Here is a 20,522-nt window from a genome sequence, read left to right as displayed (position 1 = left end):
TAGTAGCGCTCTTACATTCCTTTCCTTCCTCTTCAGCCAGCGCAATGTATCGGCTGTTTATTTGCAGTGGTCAGGCTGTTTTAGTATAATGTGTTCAATATAAGATAAACTCAGTATCCAAACAGCCGGGTATCTTCACATCTTTTCACCTTCGCTCGTCAGAACCACAATATGTACCTTCAGCAAAGTATACTGTGAATGGAGAGATGTCACCTAGCCACTATTCATACAATGTGCACACATGGTAGATGATGAAATTGGTATAATTGTATAGGAAATTCGTAGCAAGTCGTTATATCTGAAAACTCCACTTCGGGTGAAGAGATGTACATTGGGCTTACCAAAGCCCAATGCGCCATGAATAAAAGCTCTGTCACCGACCCAAATTGGTGACATTTCTCAGTCGCCTCACTGGACGTTGGGTGTGGTGGCAGTCCATAGAGTGTCACGCTCAGCAGCAGGATCAGTGTTGACACACTCCGTCAAGAAAGCGTGCCAGCCCTCGATGGTGGCCGCGTCAAGCCCGGCTCTGACCTCCGCACTGCATGTAGTAACGTACCAGGCCGCCGAACCGAAACTCTTCTCGTCATCAGAGTTCACGAGGTCGAGAACGGCATCGACTCCTGTGGCCTTTGCTGTCGCGACGGCGTCTGCACCGGCAATAGCGGTTGCGTACTTCTCGATAATGGGTGGCATGGCCATCACTAAATACATAAGTTAGTTTCTATGACATGGACAGTTCATCATGACAGCGTTACTTACTCCTTGTGCCCTGACCAGGCCTACCTGGCTCGGGAAAGTGGTTCCTCTTGTACTTGAAGTTTCCGCTCTCGAAGAGCTCATACGCGACGATCGCCGCCCTCTCGCCCTTGGATGTGATCTTGTAGGTATCGAAGGCCTTGTTGATAGCAGTAGCGGCTGCAGTTGCATCTGCACACTCGTCGGGGAATGGTGCGCCGTCGCAGGACGCGGTGGTGGGGGCGATGGCGATCAAGTTGTCTGCAGTCAGGCTCGCCTCGGTGGCAGGGGCATCTGCTGGGGGAGCTGCTGGGGCACTGTCATCGAGGTCGCAATCGGGGCCCCGGGCGGGGACAGGTGCTGCGAAAGCGCAGAGTGCAAAGGCACTTGCGACGAGGATGTTCTTCTTGAAACCCATGTTGTTGATCGGCTGATTGGTGGAGTATATAGGTATATAGTTGTAAGGTCGATGTTCTTTGATGATGTGGATGTATATATAATGAGTGATGTTTGAGGCCAAGTCTGGTGCGAGGTGATGGTCTTAAGTACGAATAGGGTCTTGAATAGTCCGAATGCAGAACTTGTATTGTAAAGTGAGTGGCCGGAACAATGTTCTTGAATGAGTGACTTTGAATGGAATTTGCTTCAGCCCTGCAGAAGCTAGTGATCTAAACAAGGGATTGGGAGACCGTGAGTAGGCAGTGTATAGAAGTGATAAAGGGAGGTGACGGCCAAGATATATGACCTTAGGCGCGCCACGATGCGCGCCTAAGGATCCCCCTTCAGGTGCGCCGCGAGCACAATAGCCAGGAACCCGTCTTACCGTATTCCCCAGATCAACGAGCAGTGATGGCCAATCATTGCCTGTGCGAGGTGACGAACAATGCACGTGAATACGCGTTGTGCGACTGTGATTGGTTCTGCGCCACCGAGCTGCCGGGGATGTTCGAAACATGAAACGAGCGAGGTCAAGCTTTCGCCAATGCCGCTGGACAGGAGTTTAAACAACTTCTAGTGCCATCGCAACAAGATTATAGGGTAGTTTCGTAACGATAGGTATCCAGCGAAGAGTTGAATGGGTGATTTTGGTTGGTCGCAGGCGGAAGAAAGATTGTTGCGGCTTACGAGCTTGGCCACGGGTGTCTCAGCCCTGACCCGCCGCAAATGTGATAGCCGTAAGTAAGGCGGGACGTTGCGCCGCTTGGTTTGTACAGTAGCTGATCTCTCCGAATACTTTCAGTCGGCCTTACCCAAGGCATACGGCAATTCTTCTACCTTGTGCCGTTATGGAGTTTGCCTTAACCCCGCATGACGTGACATCATTATAGTTGCCGTCCACGGTGGGGCAACTGCTTCTCTATGCCTAGGTGTCCTGCCTGCCCCTCATTTAAGCTCATGCACAACCAAATTTCCTCTTCAGCAAATAACTCGTAGTAAACATCCAAAATGCCTGCCGTCGAGACAAAGTTCGATCCCAAGGAGTAAGTCATGTCAACTGCTAGTACAGAAGAGTCTGCCCGTATGCGTGGTTGTGTTCAATTCTCAATTTGACATGTGTACTCTTTACATCTGTTTCGTCCGAGCATTTGCTAATGTCGATATAGCATGCAGTTCCGTCGCCTTGGACCCGCTGGGTTGAAGGTCTCGGTCCTGTCCTTGGGAGGTTGGTTGACATACGGAGGAACGCAGAAGGGTTCCATCGTGAAGGACTGCATGCAAGAGGCCTGGAACCATGGCATCAACTTCTTCGACACTGCCGAGGTATACGCAGCAGGCGAATGCGAACTCGAAATGGGAAAGGCTTTCAAGGAGCTGCAATGGCCGCGTGATGAGTACGTCTTGTCGACAAAGGTAAGATCGGTCTAGTCTCATCATGCCATGAGCGGGGACTGACAGTATTGGAAAGGTCTTCTTCGGTACTCAGAGGAAGGAGCCAAACACCAGGTAAGATGACCGCCATGCATCCTTGTACCTGTCTAATGGATGTGTAGGGGTCTATCCAAGAAGCACATTGTCGAGGGCTTGAAGAGCTCCTTGAAGCGTCTTGACCACGACTACGTCGACGTTGTCTTTGCTCATCGCTACGACCCTGAGTATGTATTAGCTCTCTGCTTTCTGAATGCCTACTGACGTATGTTTAGCGTTGGCATGAAAGAGATCGTCGAAGCTTTCACCCAGACTATTCAGATGAACTTGGCATACTACTGGGGCACATCCGAATGGTCTGCGGAGAAGATCCAGGAGGCATGCGATATCGCCGAGAAGTACAACCTTATCGCCCCCATCGTGGAACAGCCTCAGTACAACGCTTTCCACCGTGAGCGCTTCGAGAAGGAGTACGACCCATTGTACAAGAAGTACCAGTACGGAACGACCATCTGGTCACCTCTGGTAAGAACTCAAAATGAACCTACTGCATGTGAGATATATACTAACGTGTGCACCAACACTTAGGCTTCGGGCATGCTGACTGGCAAATACAACGATGGCATTCCGTCCGACTCCCGATTCGCGACTAACCCCGAATTCTTCAAGAACTCAATCGAGGCGTTGAAGAGCGACGAGGGACAGGCTAAGATCAAGAAGGTCAAGGAAATGACTAAGATTGCTGAAAAACTTGGAGGCACCACGACTCAACTCGCGCTTGCCTGGGCAGCTAAGAACCCGAATGTGTCTACTGTTATTCTTGGCGCAACGAAGCCCGAACAGGTCAAGGACAACTGTGGCGCTCTCAAGTTGCTCGAGAAGCTGACCCCGGAGGTTATGGAGGAGATTGAGAAGATTCTCGACAACAAGCCAAAGCTATAAGGCACTCCGATACGGCTGCGAGGTCTGCTCAAAGGCCACAGTGATTACTCAACCGATCTGGAGCATCTAGAGCAGACTATATAGTATAATGGAGCATATGAGACCAACCTTGCTTCCTAATCCCATTCTGATGGTACGATCAAGTAGACGCTGTGTCGTAAGGGTCGACGTCAGGAAATGTAGCGATTGGCTGCCCCGCAGATCGTATATACCGCACAACGTGACCGTACGGAGTAGGCAACTGCATGTCTAAGTGGATAGCTGTTATACGAAGTACGTTGAAGTGTGGTAGAGCAGAATGCACCCGCCACAGGAAGGCGTGCCCGAGACTTATCGGGCGGTCGAGGTGGCTGGGATACCACCCAGCCCTGGCCATGCATCGCCCATGACACAATGCCATGGGGTACTTTGCGCGCCGACCCTTTGTTTTTGCGCTGTAAAGCTGGGACGTTGGGTGTCGCACGGCGCCACTGCACTGCACGCCAGCTGCAAGCTCTAGACCGGAGGAGCTGCAGAGCCGCAGAATGAAGCCGCTAAACACCAGCGGATCACAAGCTGCTTCCGCGCTCTGGCTGTGATTGCTCCAAAAGCTGTTTGGCTCGATCTTGTGCACTGACCGCCTCATCTTGCAACCTCCAGACCCGGATGGCAGGCAGATTCCAAATCGTTAGCTGGGGCTGTGTTCTCGCCGACGATCTCGAGTGTGTAGCGCATTATTTCGTGCATGGCTGGCTACTAAATCGCGTTGAACATCGCACTGCAAGTGTAGGAGTCGAACTACCCTGGCACGTCCTTCCAGACCAGCCTGCCCTCTCCTGTGCTACATTCGACTCTGCGACGCCAAGGGCACCATCGCTTGTCTCAATTGACCGGCAACTCGTCGCCCATTGCAACCGTCTCTTCATCATCGCCGTCTCGCCCAACTCGGAAGGACGGAACAGGAGGACCTCGGCCGCATTCCGAGAGAACTAGAGTACCCTTCAAGTCTCGCTGCTCAAATACCCAAACACCCCACGGCTGAACCGCGGGCACCGGCTCTGTCTAATCGTCATCTCTGCGCGCCGACGAGCCTGACTTTTGTACGTTTCGGATGTGCGCAGGGGTTCATTGTCGCCCTGTGGACTGACTTGCGTCTAGCGCATCGCTCACTGCAACTCGACGGCTTCTCCGCCATTTCGGCGCCGAGGGAGAGAACCGTTTAACCCATAAGTGCGCGTCGCTGCCAATGCCGCTCCTATAGCATGGCAACTACTATCAAAACCGACCCCTCCTCCGAGGGTGCCAGTCATCGCGACAACAGCAGTGGTATGTGGAATTTCTCTTGGCAGTCTCCAGCGCTTTAATCGCTCCACGTTTTGAAGTTGTATCTGTTTTGGCTCCGCTTCGCGATTCCTACAGTTTGTTCTTGGCACGTAGACATGGCATCCGCCATTGGGTCGCTGCCGCTGAAGCTTCTCGCGTCTTTACTCCACTCCCAGAAACGTGCTGCAGAGACATGACCAGTCTCGCCATGACAACCTTGAAAGCTCTGCTCGGGTTAGCATGAACGTTGCAACATTCCCCGCGGCTCGCATGGTTGCCGGCCGTTGAGTTGACATCGATGCATTAACGGCCAAAGACCCTGCGAACGCTTGCGTGCCTCACCCGGCAAGGCGCTGGCGATACTACATATACATGGCTGCACTACTCTCCTTTCTCGTCAAAGCTCATCATACACACATACATAATATTCCTTTTTGTTTCTTTCATCTCTTACCTAATATCGAAACATCATGTCGCATGCTCGTTATATGTCCTGGCCTAATGCGCATGCGCTGACCATGGCGCCCACCTACCCTCCATCCGGCGCTGCCATCGAGTACCCCTCACCCGCTGCTTCTCGTCGCGCTTCCGAGTGTTTCTCTGAAGTGAGCATGAGCAGCAGCAGGAGAGGGAGCTTGGCTGGATTTGCGTCGGACATGGAGAGTACCGGGCAGTGGCAATCTGTAGGAAGCGAATCTAAAAGTCCCCTAGCACAATTCGGATTCTTCAAGGGTCTGACCGACAAGAAGACGACAAGAGGTTTGTTCATCGAGATATCGCCTCGATCTGGTGGCTGACTCCTGCAAGATGGCCAACCACCCAAGAGAAGAGGACCCAAACCGGATAGCAAACCGGCTTTGACCAGACGGCAAGAGCTGAACCGCCAGGCGCAGAGGTAACATCAGCCAAGCCATGTGTCCTATCACGTACTAACTTGTTGACAAGAACACACCGAGAGAGAAAGGAGCTATACATCAAGGCCCTCGAGCAGGAGGTGATCCGCCTCAAGGATACCTTTGCGGCTACTACGAGGGAACGGGACGCTTTCGCAGACGAGAACCGCCGACTGAGAGAGTTGCTCATGGCGCATGGCATCTCCTTCGACCTTTCCAGCCCGGGGAGTAATGGCATGGGCCGCGTCGACAGCTCCGCATACGGAAGCTCCACTGGCAGTATATCAGGCTACGGGCCAGGATCAGCGTCGACTGGCTATACATCGCCACCAACTCGCGGATCCAGCTCTCATGATGGAATGAACGGTCAAGCCTTGACTCTTCAACAACAACAAGCCCAGCAGTCCGGTCACCATCAGCAGCATGCAATGGACTATGACCAGATTGGCATTGACTTCGTCTTAACGTACGACCGATCGCCTTATCTTTCTCCTCCGCCCCAGCAGTAATGCGCTTACGTCTTTTCTTCTTCATTCTTTTTGGCCTCCGTACGTCATTCGTTATCTTTACGAGATCTGTTCTGACGACTGCGTCTAACAGGCTCGAGCGACCCTGCATGGACCACATGCAGTTTCTAATGGTCCGCGCCAACGAGGCCGACGAAAACATCAGCGGCCATGCGCTCATGGCAACGGCACCTCCCGATGCGCACATTACGAATTGCCCCGAGGAGAAGTATCCACATCAGATGCCGGACGTCAAGATGCCGGATTTGATGAAACTACTCGATCTCAGCAATCGTCTGCCCCTTGATGGGGAAATCACGCCTATCATGGCCTGGGCGAAGATTCTCCAAGACGAGTGCTTTAGGGATCTTTCCAAAGAGGACATTGAGCTCGTGAAGAAGGAGCTCCTTGCCAAAGTCCGCTGCTACGGGTATGTTGGTATCACTTGATTCAGCTGGGCAAGCACTGACCCTACCTAGCTTTGGCGCAGTCCTCGAGGAATTCGAAGTCAGCGACGCCCTGATGACAGTTCTTGCCAGCAAATACTCCAATGGTCCCACGCCAGCATAATGTGTAGTCACGAGAAAAACGGCACTAGTTAAGTTTTTGGAATAATCTGTAATGTCATTCGCTCGATATGAATAATGCAAACATATCTTCAACTCTAAAATCCCAAATGGTGTTTGACATGTGCATGGTGACTCGTGAGTTGGCGCATGCCCGCCGATCTACTGTGAAATAAAGGGTCCAGGCTAGCGCCCCACTAGACCCTCGTCCTGTCAGGGCGGTGTTATGAAACCCGTGTACTTATGAAACTACAATCGCTACACGTCGTCGTCTCGAGGCCTATAAAACCTCCGCAATATACGCCGGCTTGCCTTCCCAATCTTTCTGCCTCTTTCGCCACAGTGACTTGGGCACAGCACAGCTATCCACCGTACCCCGCGCGACCCCCGACCGAGCCTCAGTCATGGCCGAACTCAGCGTTTACGACAACGACCCGACAATATACCTCTTTACCTCGCTGACCGCTGGGTCCTCTCACATCGTTACTGCCACGTCTCGAATCGAAACAATCCTAAGAGCGAACAAGATCCCTTTCAAGGGAGTGGACACGGCGACAGATGAGCTCGCAAAGAAGTTGTTCCAGCGGAGAGCAAGCGGGAAGAAGCTACCGTTGATAGTCAAGGAGGGATACGTCCTGGGTGTAGGTATAGTAGAAAGCGCGTAGTTAGTACAGGAGGCTAACGTGTATCTTGCAGGGCATCACAGAGATCGAAGAATGGAACGAGTACGACGAGATCCGAGAAGCGCTGGGCGTCACGTCAGCCTTCACGCCCTTTCCTGCGAAACCCGGCCCACCGCTCATGGCTGCGCCAGCAACAACGACCTCCTCCTTCTCATCCACAAGCGCAGCTGCGAAGAAGGAGAATGTCATCATACCTAGTCCAGAGACAAACCTGGCGCTCCGTGAGCTAGGGGCTGAGGCTGCGAAGAAGGCCGCGTCGATGAAGCCTACTCCAAGCAACATCAAGACTACGAACCCATTGCTGGCTGAGAAGACGAACACACCGACCTCGGCGACGTCGAAGAAGAGTCCTACAAAGGAAGATCCTAGCAGTATCCTCTCGCCCAAATCTGTCCCATTACCCGACACGCCGAAGCTTGCGACGCCTGCTACACCGACAGCGACGGAGACCGCGACGAAAGATACAAAGGCTGTTGCTTCGACCGCCAAAGCGGAGGCCAAGCCTGCAGCCTCGACCACAGCGACGAAAGACGCGAAGAGCACGAAGGACGCGAAAGCTGCTACACCAAGCACGAGCAAAGACACCAAGGCGAAGGACACTAAGACAAAGGACGCGAAAGACGCGAAAGCAAAGGACTCCAAGGCGAAAGACACCAAAACAAAGACTACCACATCCTCAAAAGATGCAAAGTCAAAGTCTACAAGAAAACCCGCAACCGGAGGACTCTTCGGCCTCGGAAAGCCCGTCGCCAAATCAAAGTCGTCGAAACCCTCGAGCAGCAAAGACACAAAGAGCAAAGATACAAAGTCCAAGAGCACAAGAGATACCAAGGCTGCCACGAAACCGGGTATCCCCAAGCTCTCCGATCTGCAGAAACCTGTGCATGCACCTCCATCTATGCACGACGATGCGAAGAACCCTGCGCTTAGTGCTGGACCGATAAGCTCGACGGAGAAGGAGGATGAGGAGAGTGATAAGGAGGAGGAAGATAGCGAGGAAGAAGAGTCCGAAGAGGAGAGCTCCGAGGAAGAGGATGCCGATGCGGAGAAACCAGCAGCAGCTAAAGCTCCGGCAAAAGCTCCTGCAGCAGCTGAAGAGAGCAGCGAAGAAGAGGAGGATAGCGACGAGGAAGAAGAGAGTGAAGAGGACAGCGAAGAAGACAAGAAACCCGCACCATTGGCTGCAAAAGGGAAACCCGCAACACAAGCCAAGAAAGAAGCCGAAGCAGAGGAGAGTTCAGAAGAAGAAGACAGTGACGAAGATGATGACGAAGAGAGCTCAGAGGAGGAAGAAGAAACACCGAACACGCAGAAGCAATCTGCCAAGGACGCCAGTAAGGCTGGTGTGAGTGTGAAGGACTAGAGAGAACGGAGAGCACGTGTGGATACTAGGAGCAGGCGCTGTATATAGTTTCAAGTACAAGATAGTAGTATATAATTCAAGTTTTGGGCAAATGCCATAATATTGCATGCGCAGGTGGATTGCATCATTTTAACGCCATCGCTGGATGCTGACTCTGCATATGCAGTATAGAAAAGACCACATCTAACCAAAAATTACATCTAAGGACCTCTGATGACGAAGGCCGTATGAAATCTGTGCCAACAACACCTCACACACTCCACTCCATCCACTATGTGCCGGCGGAGCTGAATCAAGCAGCAACATCCAAACCCGCCTTCTTCAAGCCATTCAAAAACTGCTCTTTAACATCCCCCTCACCACTCACAGCCTCAGCCGTCTTCTCCACCTCTGCAGCCGGCGCACTAAGCTGCGCCATCATCATCTTCTCCACAGCCGCAATACCCGCTTCCTCCGCTTTACTCAGACTATCAGCCGCACTAACTGCCTCATCCTTCTTCTTTCCTTTCCCCTTGCCCTTGGCGCCCTCCTCACTCTCTTCACCTTGGACCATCTTGTCCAGTTCCAGTTTACTTACACCGAGCGCGTAGATCTGCTCTTCGACTGTTCCCTTGGTGACCAGTCTGACGACCTCAACCTCCCTCGTTTGACCAACGCGATGCGCGCGGTTCTCTGCTTGGATGTCGTCTTGAGGGTTGAAACTCGAATCGAAGATGATGACTTTGTTTGCGCAGGCAAGGTTGATACCTGCGCCGCCGCTCTTGGTGCTGATCATGAAGAGTTGGATGGATTCGTCTTGGTAGAATACGTCCATGAGGGATTGGCGTTCTTGAATCGGTGTGGAGCCGTCCATGCGCATGAAGTTGATGTCGTGGTCGTCAAAGACCCAGCCGAGAATGTCCATGACGGATGTGAATTGCGAGAAGACCAGAGCGCGGTCGCCGTTCTCTTTATACTTTTTCAGCAAAGCGAGGAGCGCGGCGACTTTGCCAGAGTCCATCCATTCCTGGTCTTGGAGCTCGAACTTCTTGAGCGCGCGGTACTTGGAGGCGAGCTGGTGGCATTGGTAGTCTTGGTATAGCTGGAGTTCTTCGTAGATGATGTCTGGGCTGCTTTCGGCGAACATGTCTTCTTTAAGACACGCCTTTGACATCTTCCGTATCTTGTCGTCGTTGTATCGGTGGCGGAAGAGTAGGGGGTGAATGGCTGCTTGTCGCAGCTTCATCATAACGTTAGCATGGTCCTTAACGGGTATGCCTGCTGCTCGGTCTTCGAGGATCTTGCGTTGCTTGGCCAACTGCTCGTTGTAAAGCGTCTTTTGCGTATCAGTAAGATTGCAGTACTCGACACGGGAAGTTTTCTTCGGTAGATGCTTGAGCACTTGAGCCTTCTTTCGTCGGAGGATAAACGGTGTCAGCATCGTACGAGCGCGTTGGATACGTTGAGCAGAAAGCAGAGAGCTGTGCGAGTCGCTCTCCATAGTCTTGGCTTTGTGCTTGAACAAAATCTGCAGCATCTCCTGAACCTCCTCCTGCTGATCGCCATAGAAAACCTGCGGCATGAGGAAACCCAAAATCGACATGAGCTCCTGAAGACTGTTCTGAAGTGGCGTTCCTGTCAACAAGATTCTGCAAGTCGTAGGAATCTTCATCAAGCTCTTGTACCGGATCGTGTTGGCGTTTTTGAGCATGTGCCCTTCGTCAAAGATACAGATCTCGGGCCTGCACTTTCTCAAGAACGAAGAGTCGTCCTTTCTAAAGGTAAGGTCATATGTCGTGATGATCACATCGCACGTTCCCTGGCGGATGTTTTGGAGAATGCTCTCCTGGTGAGAGAACCGCTCCGCCTGTGATCCATAGTAGGGCGTAAAGTTGATCGTGTTGGAGAAGCGCTCAAACTCACGACACCAGTTCTCTAGTGTAGATCCAGGCACAACGATAAGCGCAGGCTTTCCGACGCCTTCTTCTTTGAGGTGTGACAGAAAAGCGATGATCTGGCATGTCTTTCCCAGACCCATATCGTCGGCCAGAATACCCGAGGTTTTAGTCTTCCATAAGAGGTTCAGCCAGTTAAGACCTACAACCTGGTAATCCTTGAGTTCGATATCGTCGTTCATAATCGCAGGCTGTGTCAAAAGCTTTGTACGAGTGGCCGCTTTTCGTATGTTGTTAGACTCCGTGTCGCTGCCATTCGGGCTCCGAGGGGTATGATAACCTGAGTCGCGAGAAGAGTTCGTGTCGCTAGCATCATCGAGACTTGTAATCTCGACTCCATCCTCTGTGGAAGCACCAAAGATATCAATGCCCCATTTTGCCATGCCCGCAACCATCGGCTTGCCCAGAGCCTCACACTGCTGAACGACCGAGTCGATCGTGTTGTATGCGTTCCACATGGCCTCGGTTGATTCCACAAGTCGCTGTCCGGTTGTTATACGTGGCTTGCGAGACTTCTTCTTGCCTTTCTCCACTGGCGTGAGATCCACATGGACCTTGCGAATAGCATCAAGCGACTTGAATGGGCGATGCTTGAAGATCTCCTTGATGTCCTCTTCTTTGTGACTGGATAAGTCGATCAACTCCTCCACTGTACAAGTGTTGAAGAGGTTCAACAATTTACTATCGTCAAAGCTGTTCTCCACCACCGAGCCACCTGCTTCCGAATCGTCGTCGATCATGAGATCGGCAGCAATACCCTCGTCCTCGTCGGAGGAGACAACGATCGCTGCCTCCTTCTTTGTTTTCTGTTGCGGTCGTGCGGGTACAGGTTCGGGGGAGGGCGAGAAGGCGGCTTTCTTGCGGTCCTTTCCGCTCTTGAGTCGACGTTTTGGTTTCGGTGGTTCCTTCTCAGGGCTATCGATCGTGACTGGGCTGTTCTGAGTCGCGCCTAACTTCGAGTACTTGTTCTGCAGCGACTGCACAGGCTGCTTAAGACCTCGCTGTGCCGTCTTCTTTACAACTGGATTTGATGCTGTACGGGCTACTCCTGGGCGAGGAGGAGACCGTAGCAGCTCATCCTCGGACTCCTGTTCCGCCAGATACTCAGAGGCGTCATTGAAGTTGCCTTTTCGCTTTGTCAAAGCATCGTGAATTTGCTTGACAGAGCGGTTCGGGTATATAGCCTGTAGTCGCTTGACTTTGGTATACGTGCTCAAGTCATGGATGTCTTCCATGGTCATCTCCGGTTTCTCGCGCAGGAACTCGGAGGCTTCGTTCCAGTCGCCGTTGCTCCTTTTCAAAGCATCAAATTGTACTTTGACAGATTGTTTCGGGTACATGGCCTGCAACCGCTTGACCTTAGTGTACGTGTTCAAGTCATGGATGTCTTCCATGGTCATCTCCTTGTCTTCAGTCAAGTCTATAGGTATGGCGCGTGAAGGACCCCCTTGCGGCTGCATAGGTTTCTGTCGCTTAGGTGGTGTACTCGACTCGAATCGTTCCGCTGGTCGTTTACGCGACTGGTCGCTGCCGTATTTATAACTTGACAGATCCCAAGTCGGCTTCTGTGGTGTCTCTTCAATCCTTGATGTCATGGATGCCATCTCAATCTTGGACAAGGGTATATTAGACCTATACTCCGACTCGTCCTCGTCTGGGTCGCGCTCAACAGGCGGGTCGTCCGAGGTGAGGTCGACGACTGGTTTGCGGACTGCTTGTGGGGGAAAGAAGCCTGTGCCAGGCGGTGCCATTGGGTTGCTGTAGCCCCCGTATGGGCGTTGCGACTGCGACGGCGGCGACATGACAGGCGACGAGTCGCGCTGAGGGGCGGGTGACGAACGCGGGACTTGTAATTGCGAGGAAGAAGCCGTGGCTTGGACTGGGTGCGCGCGCGGCGTGACTATGAGCGTGGGCTGCGTGGTATCAGACGGCGCCGCAAAGAAGGGCGAGCGCTCCCCGAGGATTTGCGTAGGCTGCGTGACGTAGGTATCGCGCTCGTCGTCGCTGTGCGGAGAGGCGCGCGGTGCCATCGGGGGCGGAGAAGACGAGAGTATGGGATCGCGGCGGTACATTGTGCGACTGCACTATGGCAGCGAGTTGAGCAGAGTAAGGATGCCGTCGTGGTAGTGGATGTAGTAGTCAATTTCGCCGCTTCGTTCGCGGGCGGAAGAGCGCAAAGAGAAGATGCAGAGAACAACGGCTAAGCGCACTAACAAAGGCGAAGTGGACAAAGCAACGGGTATGTTAAAACACCCACAGAGCGTAGGCAGGAAGGAGCCTTGAAAGGGTTTGCCCTGGGGACGCGGATCACCAAACACAACGCGTTAAAACCACTTTACTACGCGTAAAGATATTGAGCTTGGACCATTCTGAGAGCCTATTACGTTGCTGAATTCGGCTGAGGGCCTGGTCCGTCGCTTCCTCACGAGCCAGAACACCACGACATACAGGCCCCATCTGCAGAATGACGACTAGAAGAACCGTAAACGAGCAGAAGTCGTCTCTGGACTATGATGGAAAGGCTGCCCCCGAGCCGTCCAACACCTCGCCAGCGGTGCCATCGTGAGTCGCCTTTATGCTGGGTATCATGTGTATAGTGCAATGGCTGACAATGGCAACAGATCGGTCATTTGGAAGTTGATGAGCTTCACATTTGCCATGATCACACTGCCGATTGGCACATACTTCTTCACAGTCAACTTTGTCTTCAAGGGTAAGTGGTTCATGAGAGGTTTGGAACTGGCACTGACTCTACCCAGGCAACGCAACATGGGCGGGTGGTTTGGCAGCACTCATGGCGAACGTGGTCTTGATCGCATATGTGATCATGGCATTCAAAGATGATCAAGAGGAGATGCGAGAAGAAGCAGAGAAGTCCAAGAAGAAGTTGTAGGGCTTGTCCGTGAAGATGGCTGGGGTATCGATGCATGCTAGAAGGATCGGCTCGACTGTTCAAAGTCTACGCCAACACATGTTCTTGCGGAACAATGCGTGGTTACAATGATGACTGAAATCACATATCACCTGGAACAATAATATCAAAGACGAATTTGCTCATCAACCATTATGATTACCACATTACCAGCCGGCTCAAGGAGCGAACTTCTACTGTAGCAGCATATCTCAAAACTACAAGGAGTGACAATCGCGGTATATACCCTTTCCACATTCCTGAAACGCCACAGTAACGCCAACATGCTGTATACGCAGGCTCGCGCAACAGTGATTCGACCAGAGGACTCCAGAGCCCCATGGTGAAGATATTCATTCATCATCATGGCAAGCCCGCGCCTCTCGTTGTCGAATAGATTCCCAGGAGCGCCGTTCGTGATAGCTAGTCGCCATCTTCTTTCCTATCATCGCTCGTGGCTTAGTCTTTGCTGAACCGTCTCTTAAACCAGCTCTTGCGCTTCTCGCCAGCATCGCTGCTCTTCTTCGAAAGCATAGCTGGTCTTGTGTTCTCGGTAGCAGGCGGTCCACCACCACCGAGTTTGATCGGTGCTGCCTGGGTGGAGTGCCTTGGGGGTGGTGGTGGCATGGCGTGAGCGGGCGGTTGCGGTGGTCCTTGTGAGTAGTTACCCGACCCCTGTGCGTACTCCTCCATGATGGGGCCCCTTCCGAATCCATTAAAGCCGTACTGAGCACCCATGTCCTGTTGTGGTGGTTGCACGGGCATGCCGCGTTCGATGGAGCTGTTCTCGCTGTTGCTGTGGTCGTTGGAGTATGGGCCGTCGCTGTGGCTGCCATTCGAGCCATTCGTGTTGACGGTGTCGCGCGACTGTTGGTAGCCGTTCATGGGGTAGACACCACCATGGCCGCTCTGTCTGTTGTTCCAGCCCGGGTCGGACTGCATGCGGTTGCCGTATCGCATGCGCTGTGGTTGTGCGCCAACAGGCCCACCGTTGCCGTAGCCATCGACATAGCTGTCGCGCTGCGTCTGCCTTTGGGGAAAGTAGCCGCTGACGGACGAGAAGCGGTTCTGGTCGTTGTATCCGCCGCCGCCGCCATAGTAGCTGCTCCGTCGGCTCGCGTAGCTCATGACGTCGGTCTGGTCGGCGCGCATTGACTGCGCGCGGCGTCTGTATTCGCCATCAATGGCAGCCTCGAAGGAGCGGATCGTGTCGAGTGGTCGCTCCCATCGCGAGCGCGTGGGGTTGGAGAGATCGGGATCGGCTGGTAATGGTTAGATAACGAATGTACAGAGCGCTGACGACATGACTTACCAATGGGATTACCGGCTGCGTCGGTATGGTTGAACGAGCGGAGAGACGCGAGAGTGGGCTTGGTGAGGGCTTCGGCGACTGGGGCGGGTTAGCCACGATAAGATAGACAGGGTGCACAAGATGGCATACTGGGCTGCTGTTCATTCATAGCGGCGTTGGGGTTCGCCTTTGAGTTTGGATCGTAGTGGTCAGAGTATTTGCGCTGGTGCTTGTTCGGGCTTTTGGGAGACGCGGGAGTCTCGCGGCTCTTGCTGCTCTTGTTGCTATGAAAGCTGAGACCGCGCGGGCGCGATGGCTGCTGTGCCGCTTGCTCCATTCTTGCAACGATGGGCGATACCCAGTTTTTTCTGCGGAGCGTCTAACGAGTCGTGCGAGCCGGGTAACTCGGTGGGTGGAGCTGGAGCTGTAATGTGGCGCGTGGTGAGTAAGTGGAGCGTGCGGCGTATCGAAGTAACTGAGACGAGATATGTCGCAGAAGCAAATTGATGAAGGATCAAAAATGCGTGATGATAGAGCTATGGAAACTGGGTGTTAACACGCGAAAAGGCGGACCAAGTCTAGGCTGTGTAGTAAGACAACGTACCTAGGTAGTGACGCGCGGTCCATTCACTCTTCGACGCCCAGACGCGACTCGTCATCAAGCCACGACCAGACTAAACGGTTGGGGAATCTCACCATCACCGAACATGAAACAGAAGTACCGAGCAAGGGTGTCTATCTACTCTTATCGCTCTGCTGTGCATTTCTCCCAGCCTTACTCTACAAGATACTCTCACCTCACAGCGACCGTCCGTTCACCTGTGAGACAATGGAGGGTCAAGTCTCACTGCACAGCCTACTAGTCCAACCCAAACGCCCCTCGTATCTCCCGTTAGCTGGCAAATTTAGACAGCGTCAATAGTTTACTTCCGGAAGCGGACGCTATGTTCTCACCCGAACCTCCACGCCAGCCACCACGAAACTCAATTCACAATCTCAATTACATTCAAGACAACCACCACCTGTTAATTGCGCAGCACAGCACAATCTGGCTATCACGGCACCTGCACTGCTGTCGCAGCACCTCTGATCTTCGTCTTGCATCCCGCAAATGCTATCTATGGTACACCATGCAGACTAGTGGCTGAGGCGTCCCTTCAATCCAGCAACCAGCAGAAACCTAGCCGCGTAGCCGGACTCTTGCAGAATCTCTGACAAACATGGACAGCTTGCATTTTGCCGCTCTTCCTCGTGTGTCAAATCCCATCTTTAACAAAACGCATGGAAATCCATGACATGGGTTACGCGCGGGGCAGTGGGTACTATCGTCGCCTAGGATACGTCAAGCAGCTTCGATAGGCACGGCGCGGTTTGGCCGACGTTTCCAACGCGCCAAGATTCCCACTGTTAACTCGGGTGGGCTTGCATCACTTCGCTCCCCGTGAACATGACCCTTGCGCGCTAGCCATCATTTATTCGTTGATGAGTGCTATATGCTCATCATATCCATTACATATGCTTAATCCTTTTTCATGTCCCCCCCCACTAGCTGTGCGTAGGCATATTGACCGACGCCTTTGTCGCGACCGCGTCTTCGCTCCTCCAAAGACTTGTCACTGTCTTCTGTTGTGTGTAGAATTGGAGACCTGGCTTTCCGTAGAAAGTGTTTGCACCGCCGCCTGCGACCGACTTCTTGTTACCAGTGAAGGAGAACATGGGGAGCTGCTGATATTAGCGATTATTCGTTACGTTTGGTTCAAAAGAAAACTTACAGGTACGGGAATGGGTACGTTGATACCAACCTGACCGGCTTCAATCTCACGCTGGAACTTGCCGGCAGTGGCACCTGAGCGAGTGAAGATGGCAGTACCGTTACCGTACTCGTTGGCGTTGATCATCTCGATAGCCTCGTCGATGGTCTCGACGTTTAGGCAGACAAGGACAGGGCCAAAGATCTCCTCGGTGTAGCACTTCATGTGTGGCTTGACGTTGGCGATGATGGTAGGACCGACCTGAACAGCACAATCAGAATGAGATCATTCTCATATATCAGGAAGACTTACCCAGTTGCCGTTGGCGTACTTGTCAGACGGAGGCTTCTGACCACGTCCGTCAAGGAGGATAGTCGCACCCTCTTCCTCGGCGCTCGCAATAAGGTCTTCGATCCTCTTCTTGGACTGAGGGCTGATGACGGGACCAAGATCGGCGCCCTCCTCGAAGCCGCCGTTCATCGACAGTTCCCTTGCGCGCTCAGCGATCTCAGGAACCCATTCCTTGGTCTCGCCGATCATGACAAGAGTGCTCAAAGCCATGCATCGCTGACCAGCAGCACCAAAGGCAGCACCAGCAATGGCGTTGAGAGCATGGTTCTTGTTGCAGTCGGGGAGAACAGCAGCGTGGTTCTTTGCGCCCAAGTTGGCCTGAACACGCTTGCCCTGGGCCGATGCGCGCGAGTAGATGTATTCTCCAGCCTTGTTGCTACCGACGAAGCTTATCGCCTTGATGCGGGGCTCGTCGATGATGAAGTCAACCGTCTTGGCTGAACCGTGTACAATGTTGATGACACCAGCAGGGAATCCAGCCTTCTCCGCAAGCTCGGCAAGGATCATGCAGGCGCCGGGATCGCGTTCCGAAGGCTTGATAACGACAGTGTTACCGGTAACAGCAGCGATGGGGATGGTCCAGAGGGGAATCATAGCGGGGAAGTCTGGGGTAGCACATTAGCACAAACCTCATTTACCGCCAGTCGTGCACTTACTGAAAGGGCAAATGGCAGCTACAACACCCAATGGCTCTCTGTAGCTGCGTGTCTCCATGTCCTTGGCGACCTCGAGGACTTCGCCAGTCATTTGCGTTGTGATACCGCATGCGGTTTCCGCAACCTGCAAGCCACGGAGCACATCACCGCGCGCGTCTCCAAATGTCTTGCCCTGTTCCAGTGTGATGCTAGCAGCCAAACGGTCCCAGTTCTCGCGAATCAAGTGTGTGTATTTGAACAGAATCTGCTGCCTGTGGAGCAAGCTGGTCTCTTTCCATGGCTTGAAGGCCTTCTCGGCGCTGTCCACCGCGGCCTTGAGCTCCTCGTCTGTGCTCTGCGGCACGCGTGTAACCAGGTTGTTGGTCGCGGGGTCGTGTAGATCTATCCATTGTGTTGCTTTCGATGCCACGAACTTGTTGTCGAGGAAGTTTGGTGTGTCTGCGGGCGACTGGATTGGCTCGTGGTTCATAGGGTACGACTCGGCCGCAGACGATGCGGGCTTCAGGTGCTGCGCCGTGGCATGCAGCCGCCGTGCGGCGACTTTACTTTGGCTGACTGGCGATGACATTCTCGTACAGAGAGGGGCCGCGCGCGCGACAGACGAGCGAGCACTCAATGTTGGGAGGCGTGAGAGCGCGCGACGAGAGAACATGATCGGGAGCAAGGTAAGCTCAACGCAACCTTGGAAGACGCAATTGAAGTTGAACAAGTCTTCTGCAGGATCAAGCAACAGAAATTGCACCTAATCAAAGAAGAAACCACGTGGTGAGCAACCGGCACTTGCGGCTATAGGGAAAGTGAATCCGGGTTGCCTTCCCAGTGTACAGCCGAACTCTCCCCGCAATGCCCAGGTGCGCATCCGTCGATAACCAGCTCCCGAGGTCGGTGGCCTCTCCTCCGCGGCGTGTGCAGCGTTTATGTCATCACCCGCCCCACTTTCACATACACTGATACACATCTTGACATTTCGTATGGCTGTGGAGTTGGGGAGTGTATCTTTTATCCATATTGTTACTTACAAAATGTGGCCAAGAACCCTGTCTAGGTAGGAAGCCGCACCTTCTTCGTAGGAGTGCATACACTTCTGTCCCAAACATTATCCAGCGCATTCAAGATATGTTTCCCATAACTGGGGTCGTAGAACGTTCCAATGTTGACATCCTGGAGTGCGCGATACGTGAACTAGATTGAGTTCTTCTTGCAGCCGTTGCTGTTACTCACTATTCCGTGGTAAAGTAGACATTTGAGTAGGATGCTCGGCGGCGTATTGCTCTGGGCTTGCAGGCTCGAGATCATAGCTTATCTGGTACCTCGACGGATGTCGCTGTCGTAGCTGTCGTTGCTGCAGACTGCCTTTTGACCATGGAGCGACTCCTACGTTCGTTCCAAAAGTAGACACGGTCCAACACAATGGTGTGATTGCGAACCACGACGGTGCCTAGAGTGTGACCGTTCTTGCCAATGACTTTGTGCTTGTTTCGTTTGGTGCCGCTTGTCTCAACATGGCCCACCTTTGCGAACTCAGCGACGACCGTGCCTGCCTTCTTCATGGTCTCACTACCTGAATCAGAGCTTCCGGAAGACTCCGATGAGTCCGATGAGCTGGGAGGACCTGGCAGGCTGTAGGGTGGGTCCTTGAGGCGTTGTAGCTCAGCGCGCCGGAGAATGAACTTGTCGCGGTCTACGCTGTTGTGGAGGTTGCGAACATCGTGATCGTCTGAGACCTCGCGAATAGTATTGGTCTCTGAATACGACATGGGACTCTTCTCTTTCGCGGAGTCCTGCGTGGGGGTCTCTCCTTCGTGACCGCTGTCCAAGTCGCAAGCGTCTTCTGGCTTCACAGTGCCTTGTCGCTGGCGCCTCTCTTGTTGCCGATGCCTCTGGGTTGGCTTGGGAGTATGCAGTTGGCGCTCATCGATCTGGGCAGTCTAAAAAATATCAATATTAGTACAGCTCGTAAGGATGCATCGCGAGCATTGTTTGATCACGTCGGATACACTTTGGGACTTTCTTCGTGATGGCGGTTCAACTCCATGGTTGGTCGACGGATACGGGAACACATCCGGGATGTCGTTATTGGGTTACAGTTTGCGGGGCACATGTGCATAGTGGAGACGCTAGAAACTACTGGGACTCGCTCAAACGCGAAGTCAGTGTCGATTGGATAGATCTCTACTCCAACGGTTGTGCCCCCACCACACCAATACCAGAACGTCAATATTGTCTACGACTATGCCGCCCCTCAGCCCGCTTGATGAGCTGTATGCCGACAGGTTCCACGCCGTGACTAACCTGTGGCGTGAATAGAGGTTCGAGGAGGCATACGCCGCTTGTCGGAGGTAGAAGACGCGGAAGAAGACGAGATAGACGAGACTGAAGATTGCTATGTCCTGGAGGAGCCGCAGACAATATCATGTAGCGACAAAGAGGACCCCGATACCAGCGACTCTGACGCTAGCGACGAGGAAATGTCTAATGACAGTAATGGAATAGATCTCGCCCATACAGGCGATGAGGAACAGGACGTCAGCGACAAGGGTCAGTCAAGCGTACAAGAAGGAGAGACACGAGAGGAAGCCGAGTAACAACACACATCCAAACAAGTCATAGGCTTATCGATGAAATCTGAACATATGTTTCTACACACCCTATTTCCCAGCCTGTGACCCGGGGAGCTGCACATCCCATTTTCAGGAACAAAGCCTCAATACATAATCATAGCGCCGAGAACCTCGAAATGATGTGTAACTGCAAATCAGGAATCCAATC

At 53.0% G+C, this 20,522-nt stretch overlaps 10 protein-coding genes across 10 annotated transcripts; 5 read left to right on the top strand and 5 right to left on the bottom strand.

Annotated features, from left to right (window-relative positions):
• Nucleotides 1-408: 408 nt before the first annotated feature.
• J4E93_004592 (uncharacterized protein) lies at nt 409-1,156 on the bottom strand (the record flags this gene model as incomplete). Its single annotated transcript, XM_049342519.1, has 2 exons — nt 409-704; nt 763-1,156. 2 exons carry the CDS (start codon nt 1,154-1,156, stop codon nt 409-411), a joined length of 690 nt encoding a protein of 229 aa, XP_049200671.1.
• Nucleotides 1,157-2,184: 1,028 nt separating this feature from the next.
• J4E93_004591 (uncharacterized protein) lies at nt 2,185-3,546 on the top strand (the record flags this gene model as incomplete). The annotated part of the gene is made up of 6 exons (XM_049342518.1): nt 2,185-2,219; nt 2,343-2,589; nt 2,645-2,682; nt 2,730-2,831; nt 2,880-3,129; nt 3,193-3,546. The coding sequence occupies 6 exons, from the start codon at nt 2,185-2,187 to the stop codon at nt 3,544-3,546; spliced, it is 1,026 nt and encodes a 341-aa protein (XP_049200670.1).
• Nucleotides 3,547-5,318: 1,772 nt separating this feature from the next.
• Nucleotides 5,319-6,817, top strand: J4E93_004590 (uncharacterized protein; the record flags this gene model as incomplete). Its single annotated transcript, XM_049342517.1, has 5 exons — nt 5,319-5,607; nt 5,656-5,743; nt 5,794-6,207; nt 6,342-6,677; nt 6,727-6,817. The coding sequence occupies 5 exons, from the start codon at nt 5,319-5,321 to the stop codon at nt 6,815-6,817; spliced, it is 1,218 nt and encodes a 405-aa protein (XP_049200669.1).
• A 400-nt stretch (nt 6,818-7,217) lies between these two features.
• J4E93_004589 (uncharacterized protein) lies at nt 7,218-8,859 on the top strand (the record flags this gene model as incomplete). Its single annotated transcript, XM_049342516.1, has 2 exons — nt 7,218-7,454; nt 7,510-8,859. The coding sequence occupies 2 exons, from the start codon at nt 7,218-7,220 to the stop codon at nt 8,857-8,859; spliced, it is 1,587 nt and encodes a 528-aa protein (XP_049200668.1).
• A 292-nt stretch (nt 8,860-9,151) lies between these two features.
• J4E93_004588 (uncharacterized protein) lies at nt 9,152-12,823 on the bottom strand (the record flags this gene model as incomplete). Its single annotated transcript, XM_049342515.1, has 1 exon — nt 9,152-12,823. One exon carries the CDS (start codon nt 12,821-12,823, stop codon nt 9,152-9,154), a length of 3,672 nt encoding a protein of 1,223 aa, XP_049200667.1.
• Nucleotides 12,824-13,257: 434 nt separating this feature from the next.
• VMA21 (vacuolar ATPase assembly integral membrane protein vma21) lies at nt 13,258-13,686 on the top strand (the record flags this gene model as incomplete). Its single annotated transcript, XM_049342514.1, has 3 exons — nt 13,258-13,355; nt 13,415-13,506; nt 13,553-13,686. 3 exons carry the CDS (start codon nt 13,258-13,260, stop codon nt 13,684-13,686), a joined length of 324 nt encoding a protein of 107 aa, XP_049200666.1.
• A 477-nt stretch (nt 13,687-14,163) lies between these two features.
• On the bottom strand, nt 14,164-15,332 carry J4E93_004586 (uncharacterized protein; the record flags this gene model as incomplete). Its single annotated transcript, XM_049342513.1, has 3 exons — nt 14,164-14,966; nt 15,017-15,094; nt 15,146-15,332. 3 exons carry the CDS (start codon nt 15,330-15,332, stop codon nt 14,164-14,166), a joined length of 1,068 nt encoding a protein of 355 aa, XP_049200665.1.
• A 1,208-nt stretch (nt 15,333-16,540) lies between these two features.
• J4E93_004585 (uncharacterized protein) lies at nt 16,541-18,321 on the bottom strand (the record flags this gene model as incomplete). Its single annotated transcript, XM_049342512.1, has 4 exons — nt 16,541-16,717; nt 16,768-17,007; nt 17,059-17,702; nt 17,754-18,321. 4 exons carry the CDS (start codon nt 18,319-18,321, stop codon nt 16,541-16,543), a joined length of 1,629 nt encoding a protein of 542 aa, XP_049200664.1.
• A 724-nt stretch (nt 18,322-19,045) lies between these two features.
• Nucleotides 19,046-19,788, bottom strand: J4E93_004584 (uncharacterized protein; the record flags this gene model as incomplete). The annotated part of the gene is made up of 2 exons (XM_049342511.1): nt 19,046-19,681; nt 19,753-19,788. 2 exons carry the CDS (start codon nt 19,786-19,788, stop codon nt 19,046-19,048), a joined length of 672 nt encoding a protein of 223 aa, XP_049200663.1.
• A 219-nt stretch (nt 19,789-20,007) lies between these two features.
• J4E93_004583 (uncharacterized protein) lies at nt 20,008-20,338 on the top strand (the record flags this gene model as incomplete). Its single annotated transcript, XM_049342510.1, has 2 exons — nt 20,008-20,014; nt 20,073-20,338. 2 exons carry the CDS (start codon nt 20,008-20,010, stop codon nt 20,336-20,338), a joined length of 273 nt encoding a protein of 90 aa, XP_049200662.1.
• Nucleotides 20,339-20,522: the final 184 nt, after the last annotated feature.

This window comes from Alternaria ventricosa (genome assembly GCF_023758065.1).
Source record: "Alternaria ventricosa strain BMP 2768 chromosome Unknown scaffold_6, whole genome shotgun sequence".
NCBI classification, from domain to species: domain Eukaryota; kingdom Fungi; phylum Ascomycota; class Dothideomycetes; order Pleosporales; family Pleosporaceae; genus Alternaria; species Alternaria ventricosa.
Note: the sequence above shows the minus strand (reverse complement) of the source record. Positions and strands in the feature narration are given on the sequence as shown.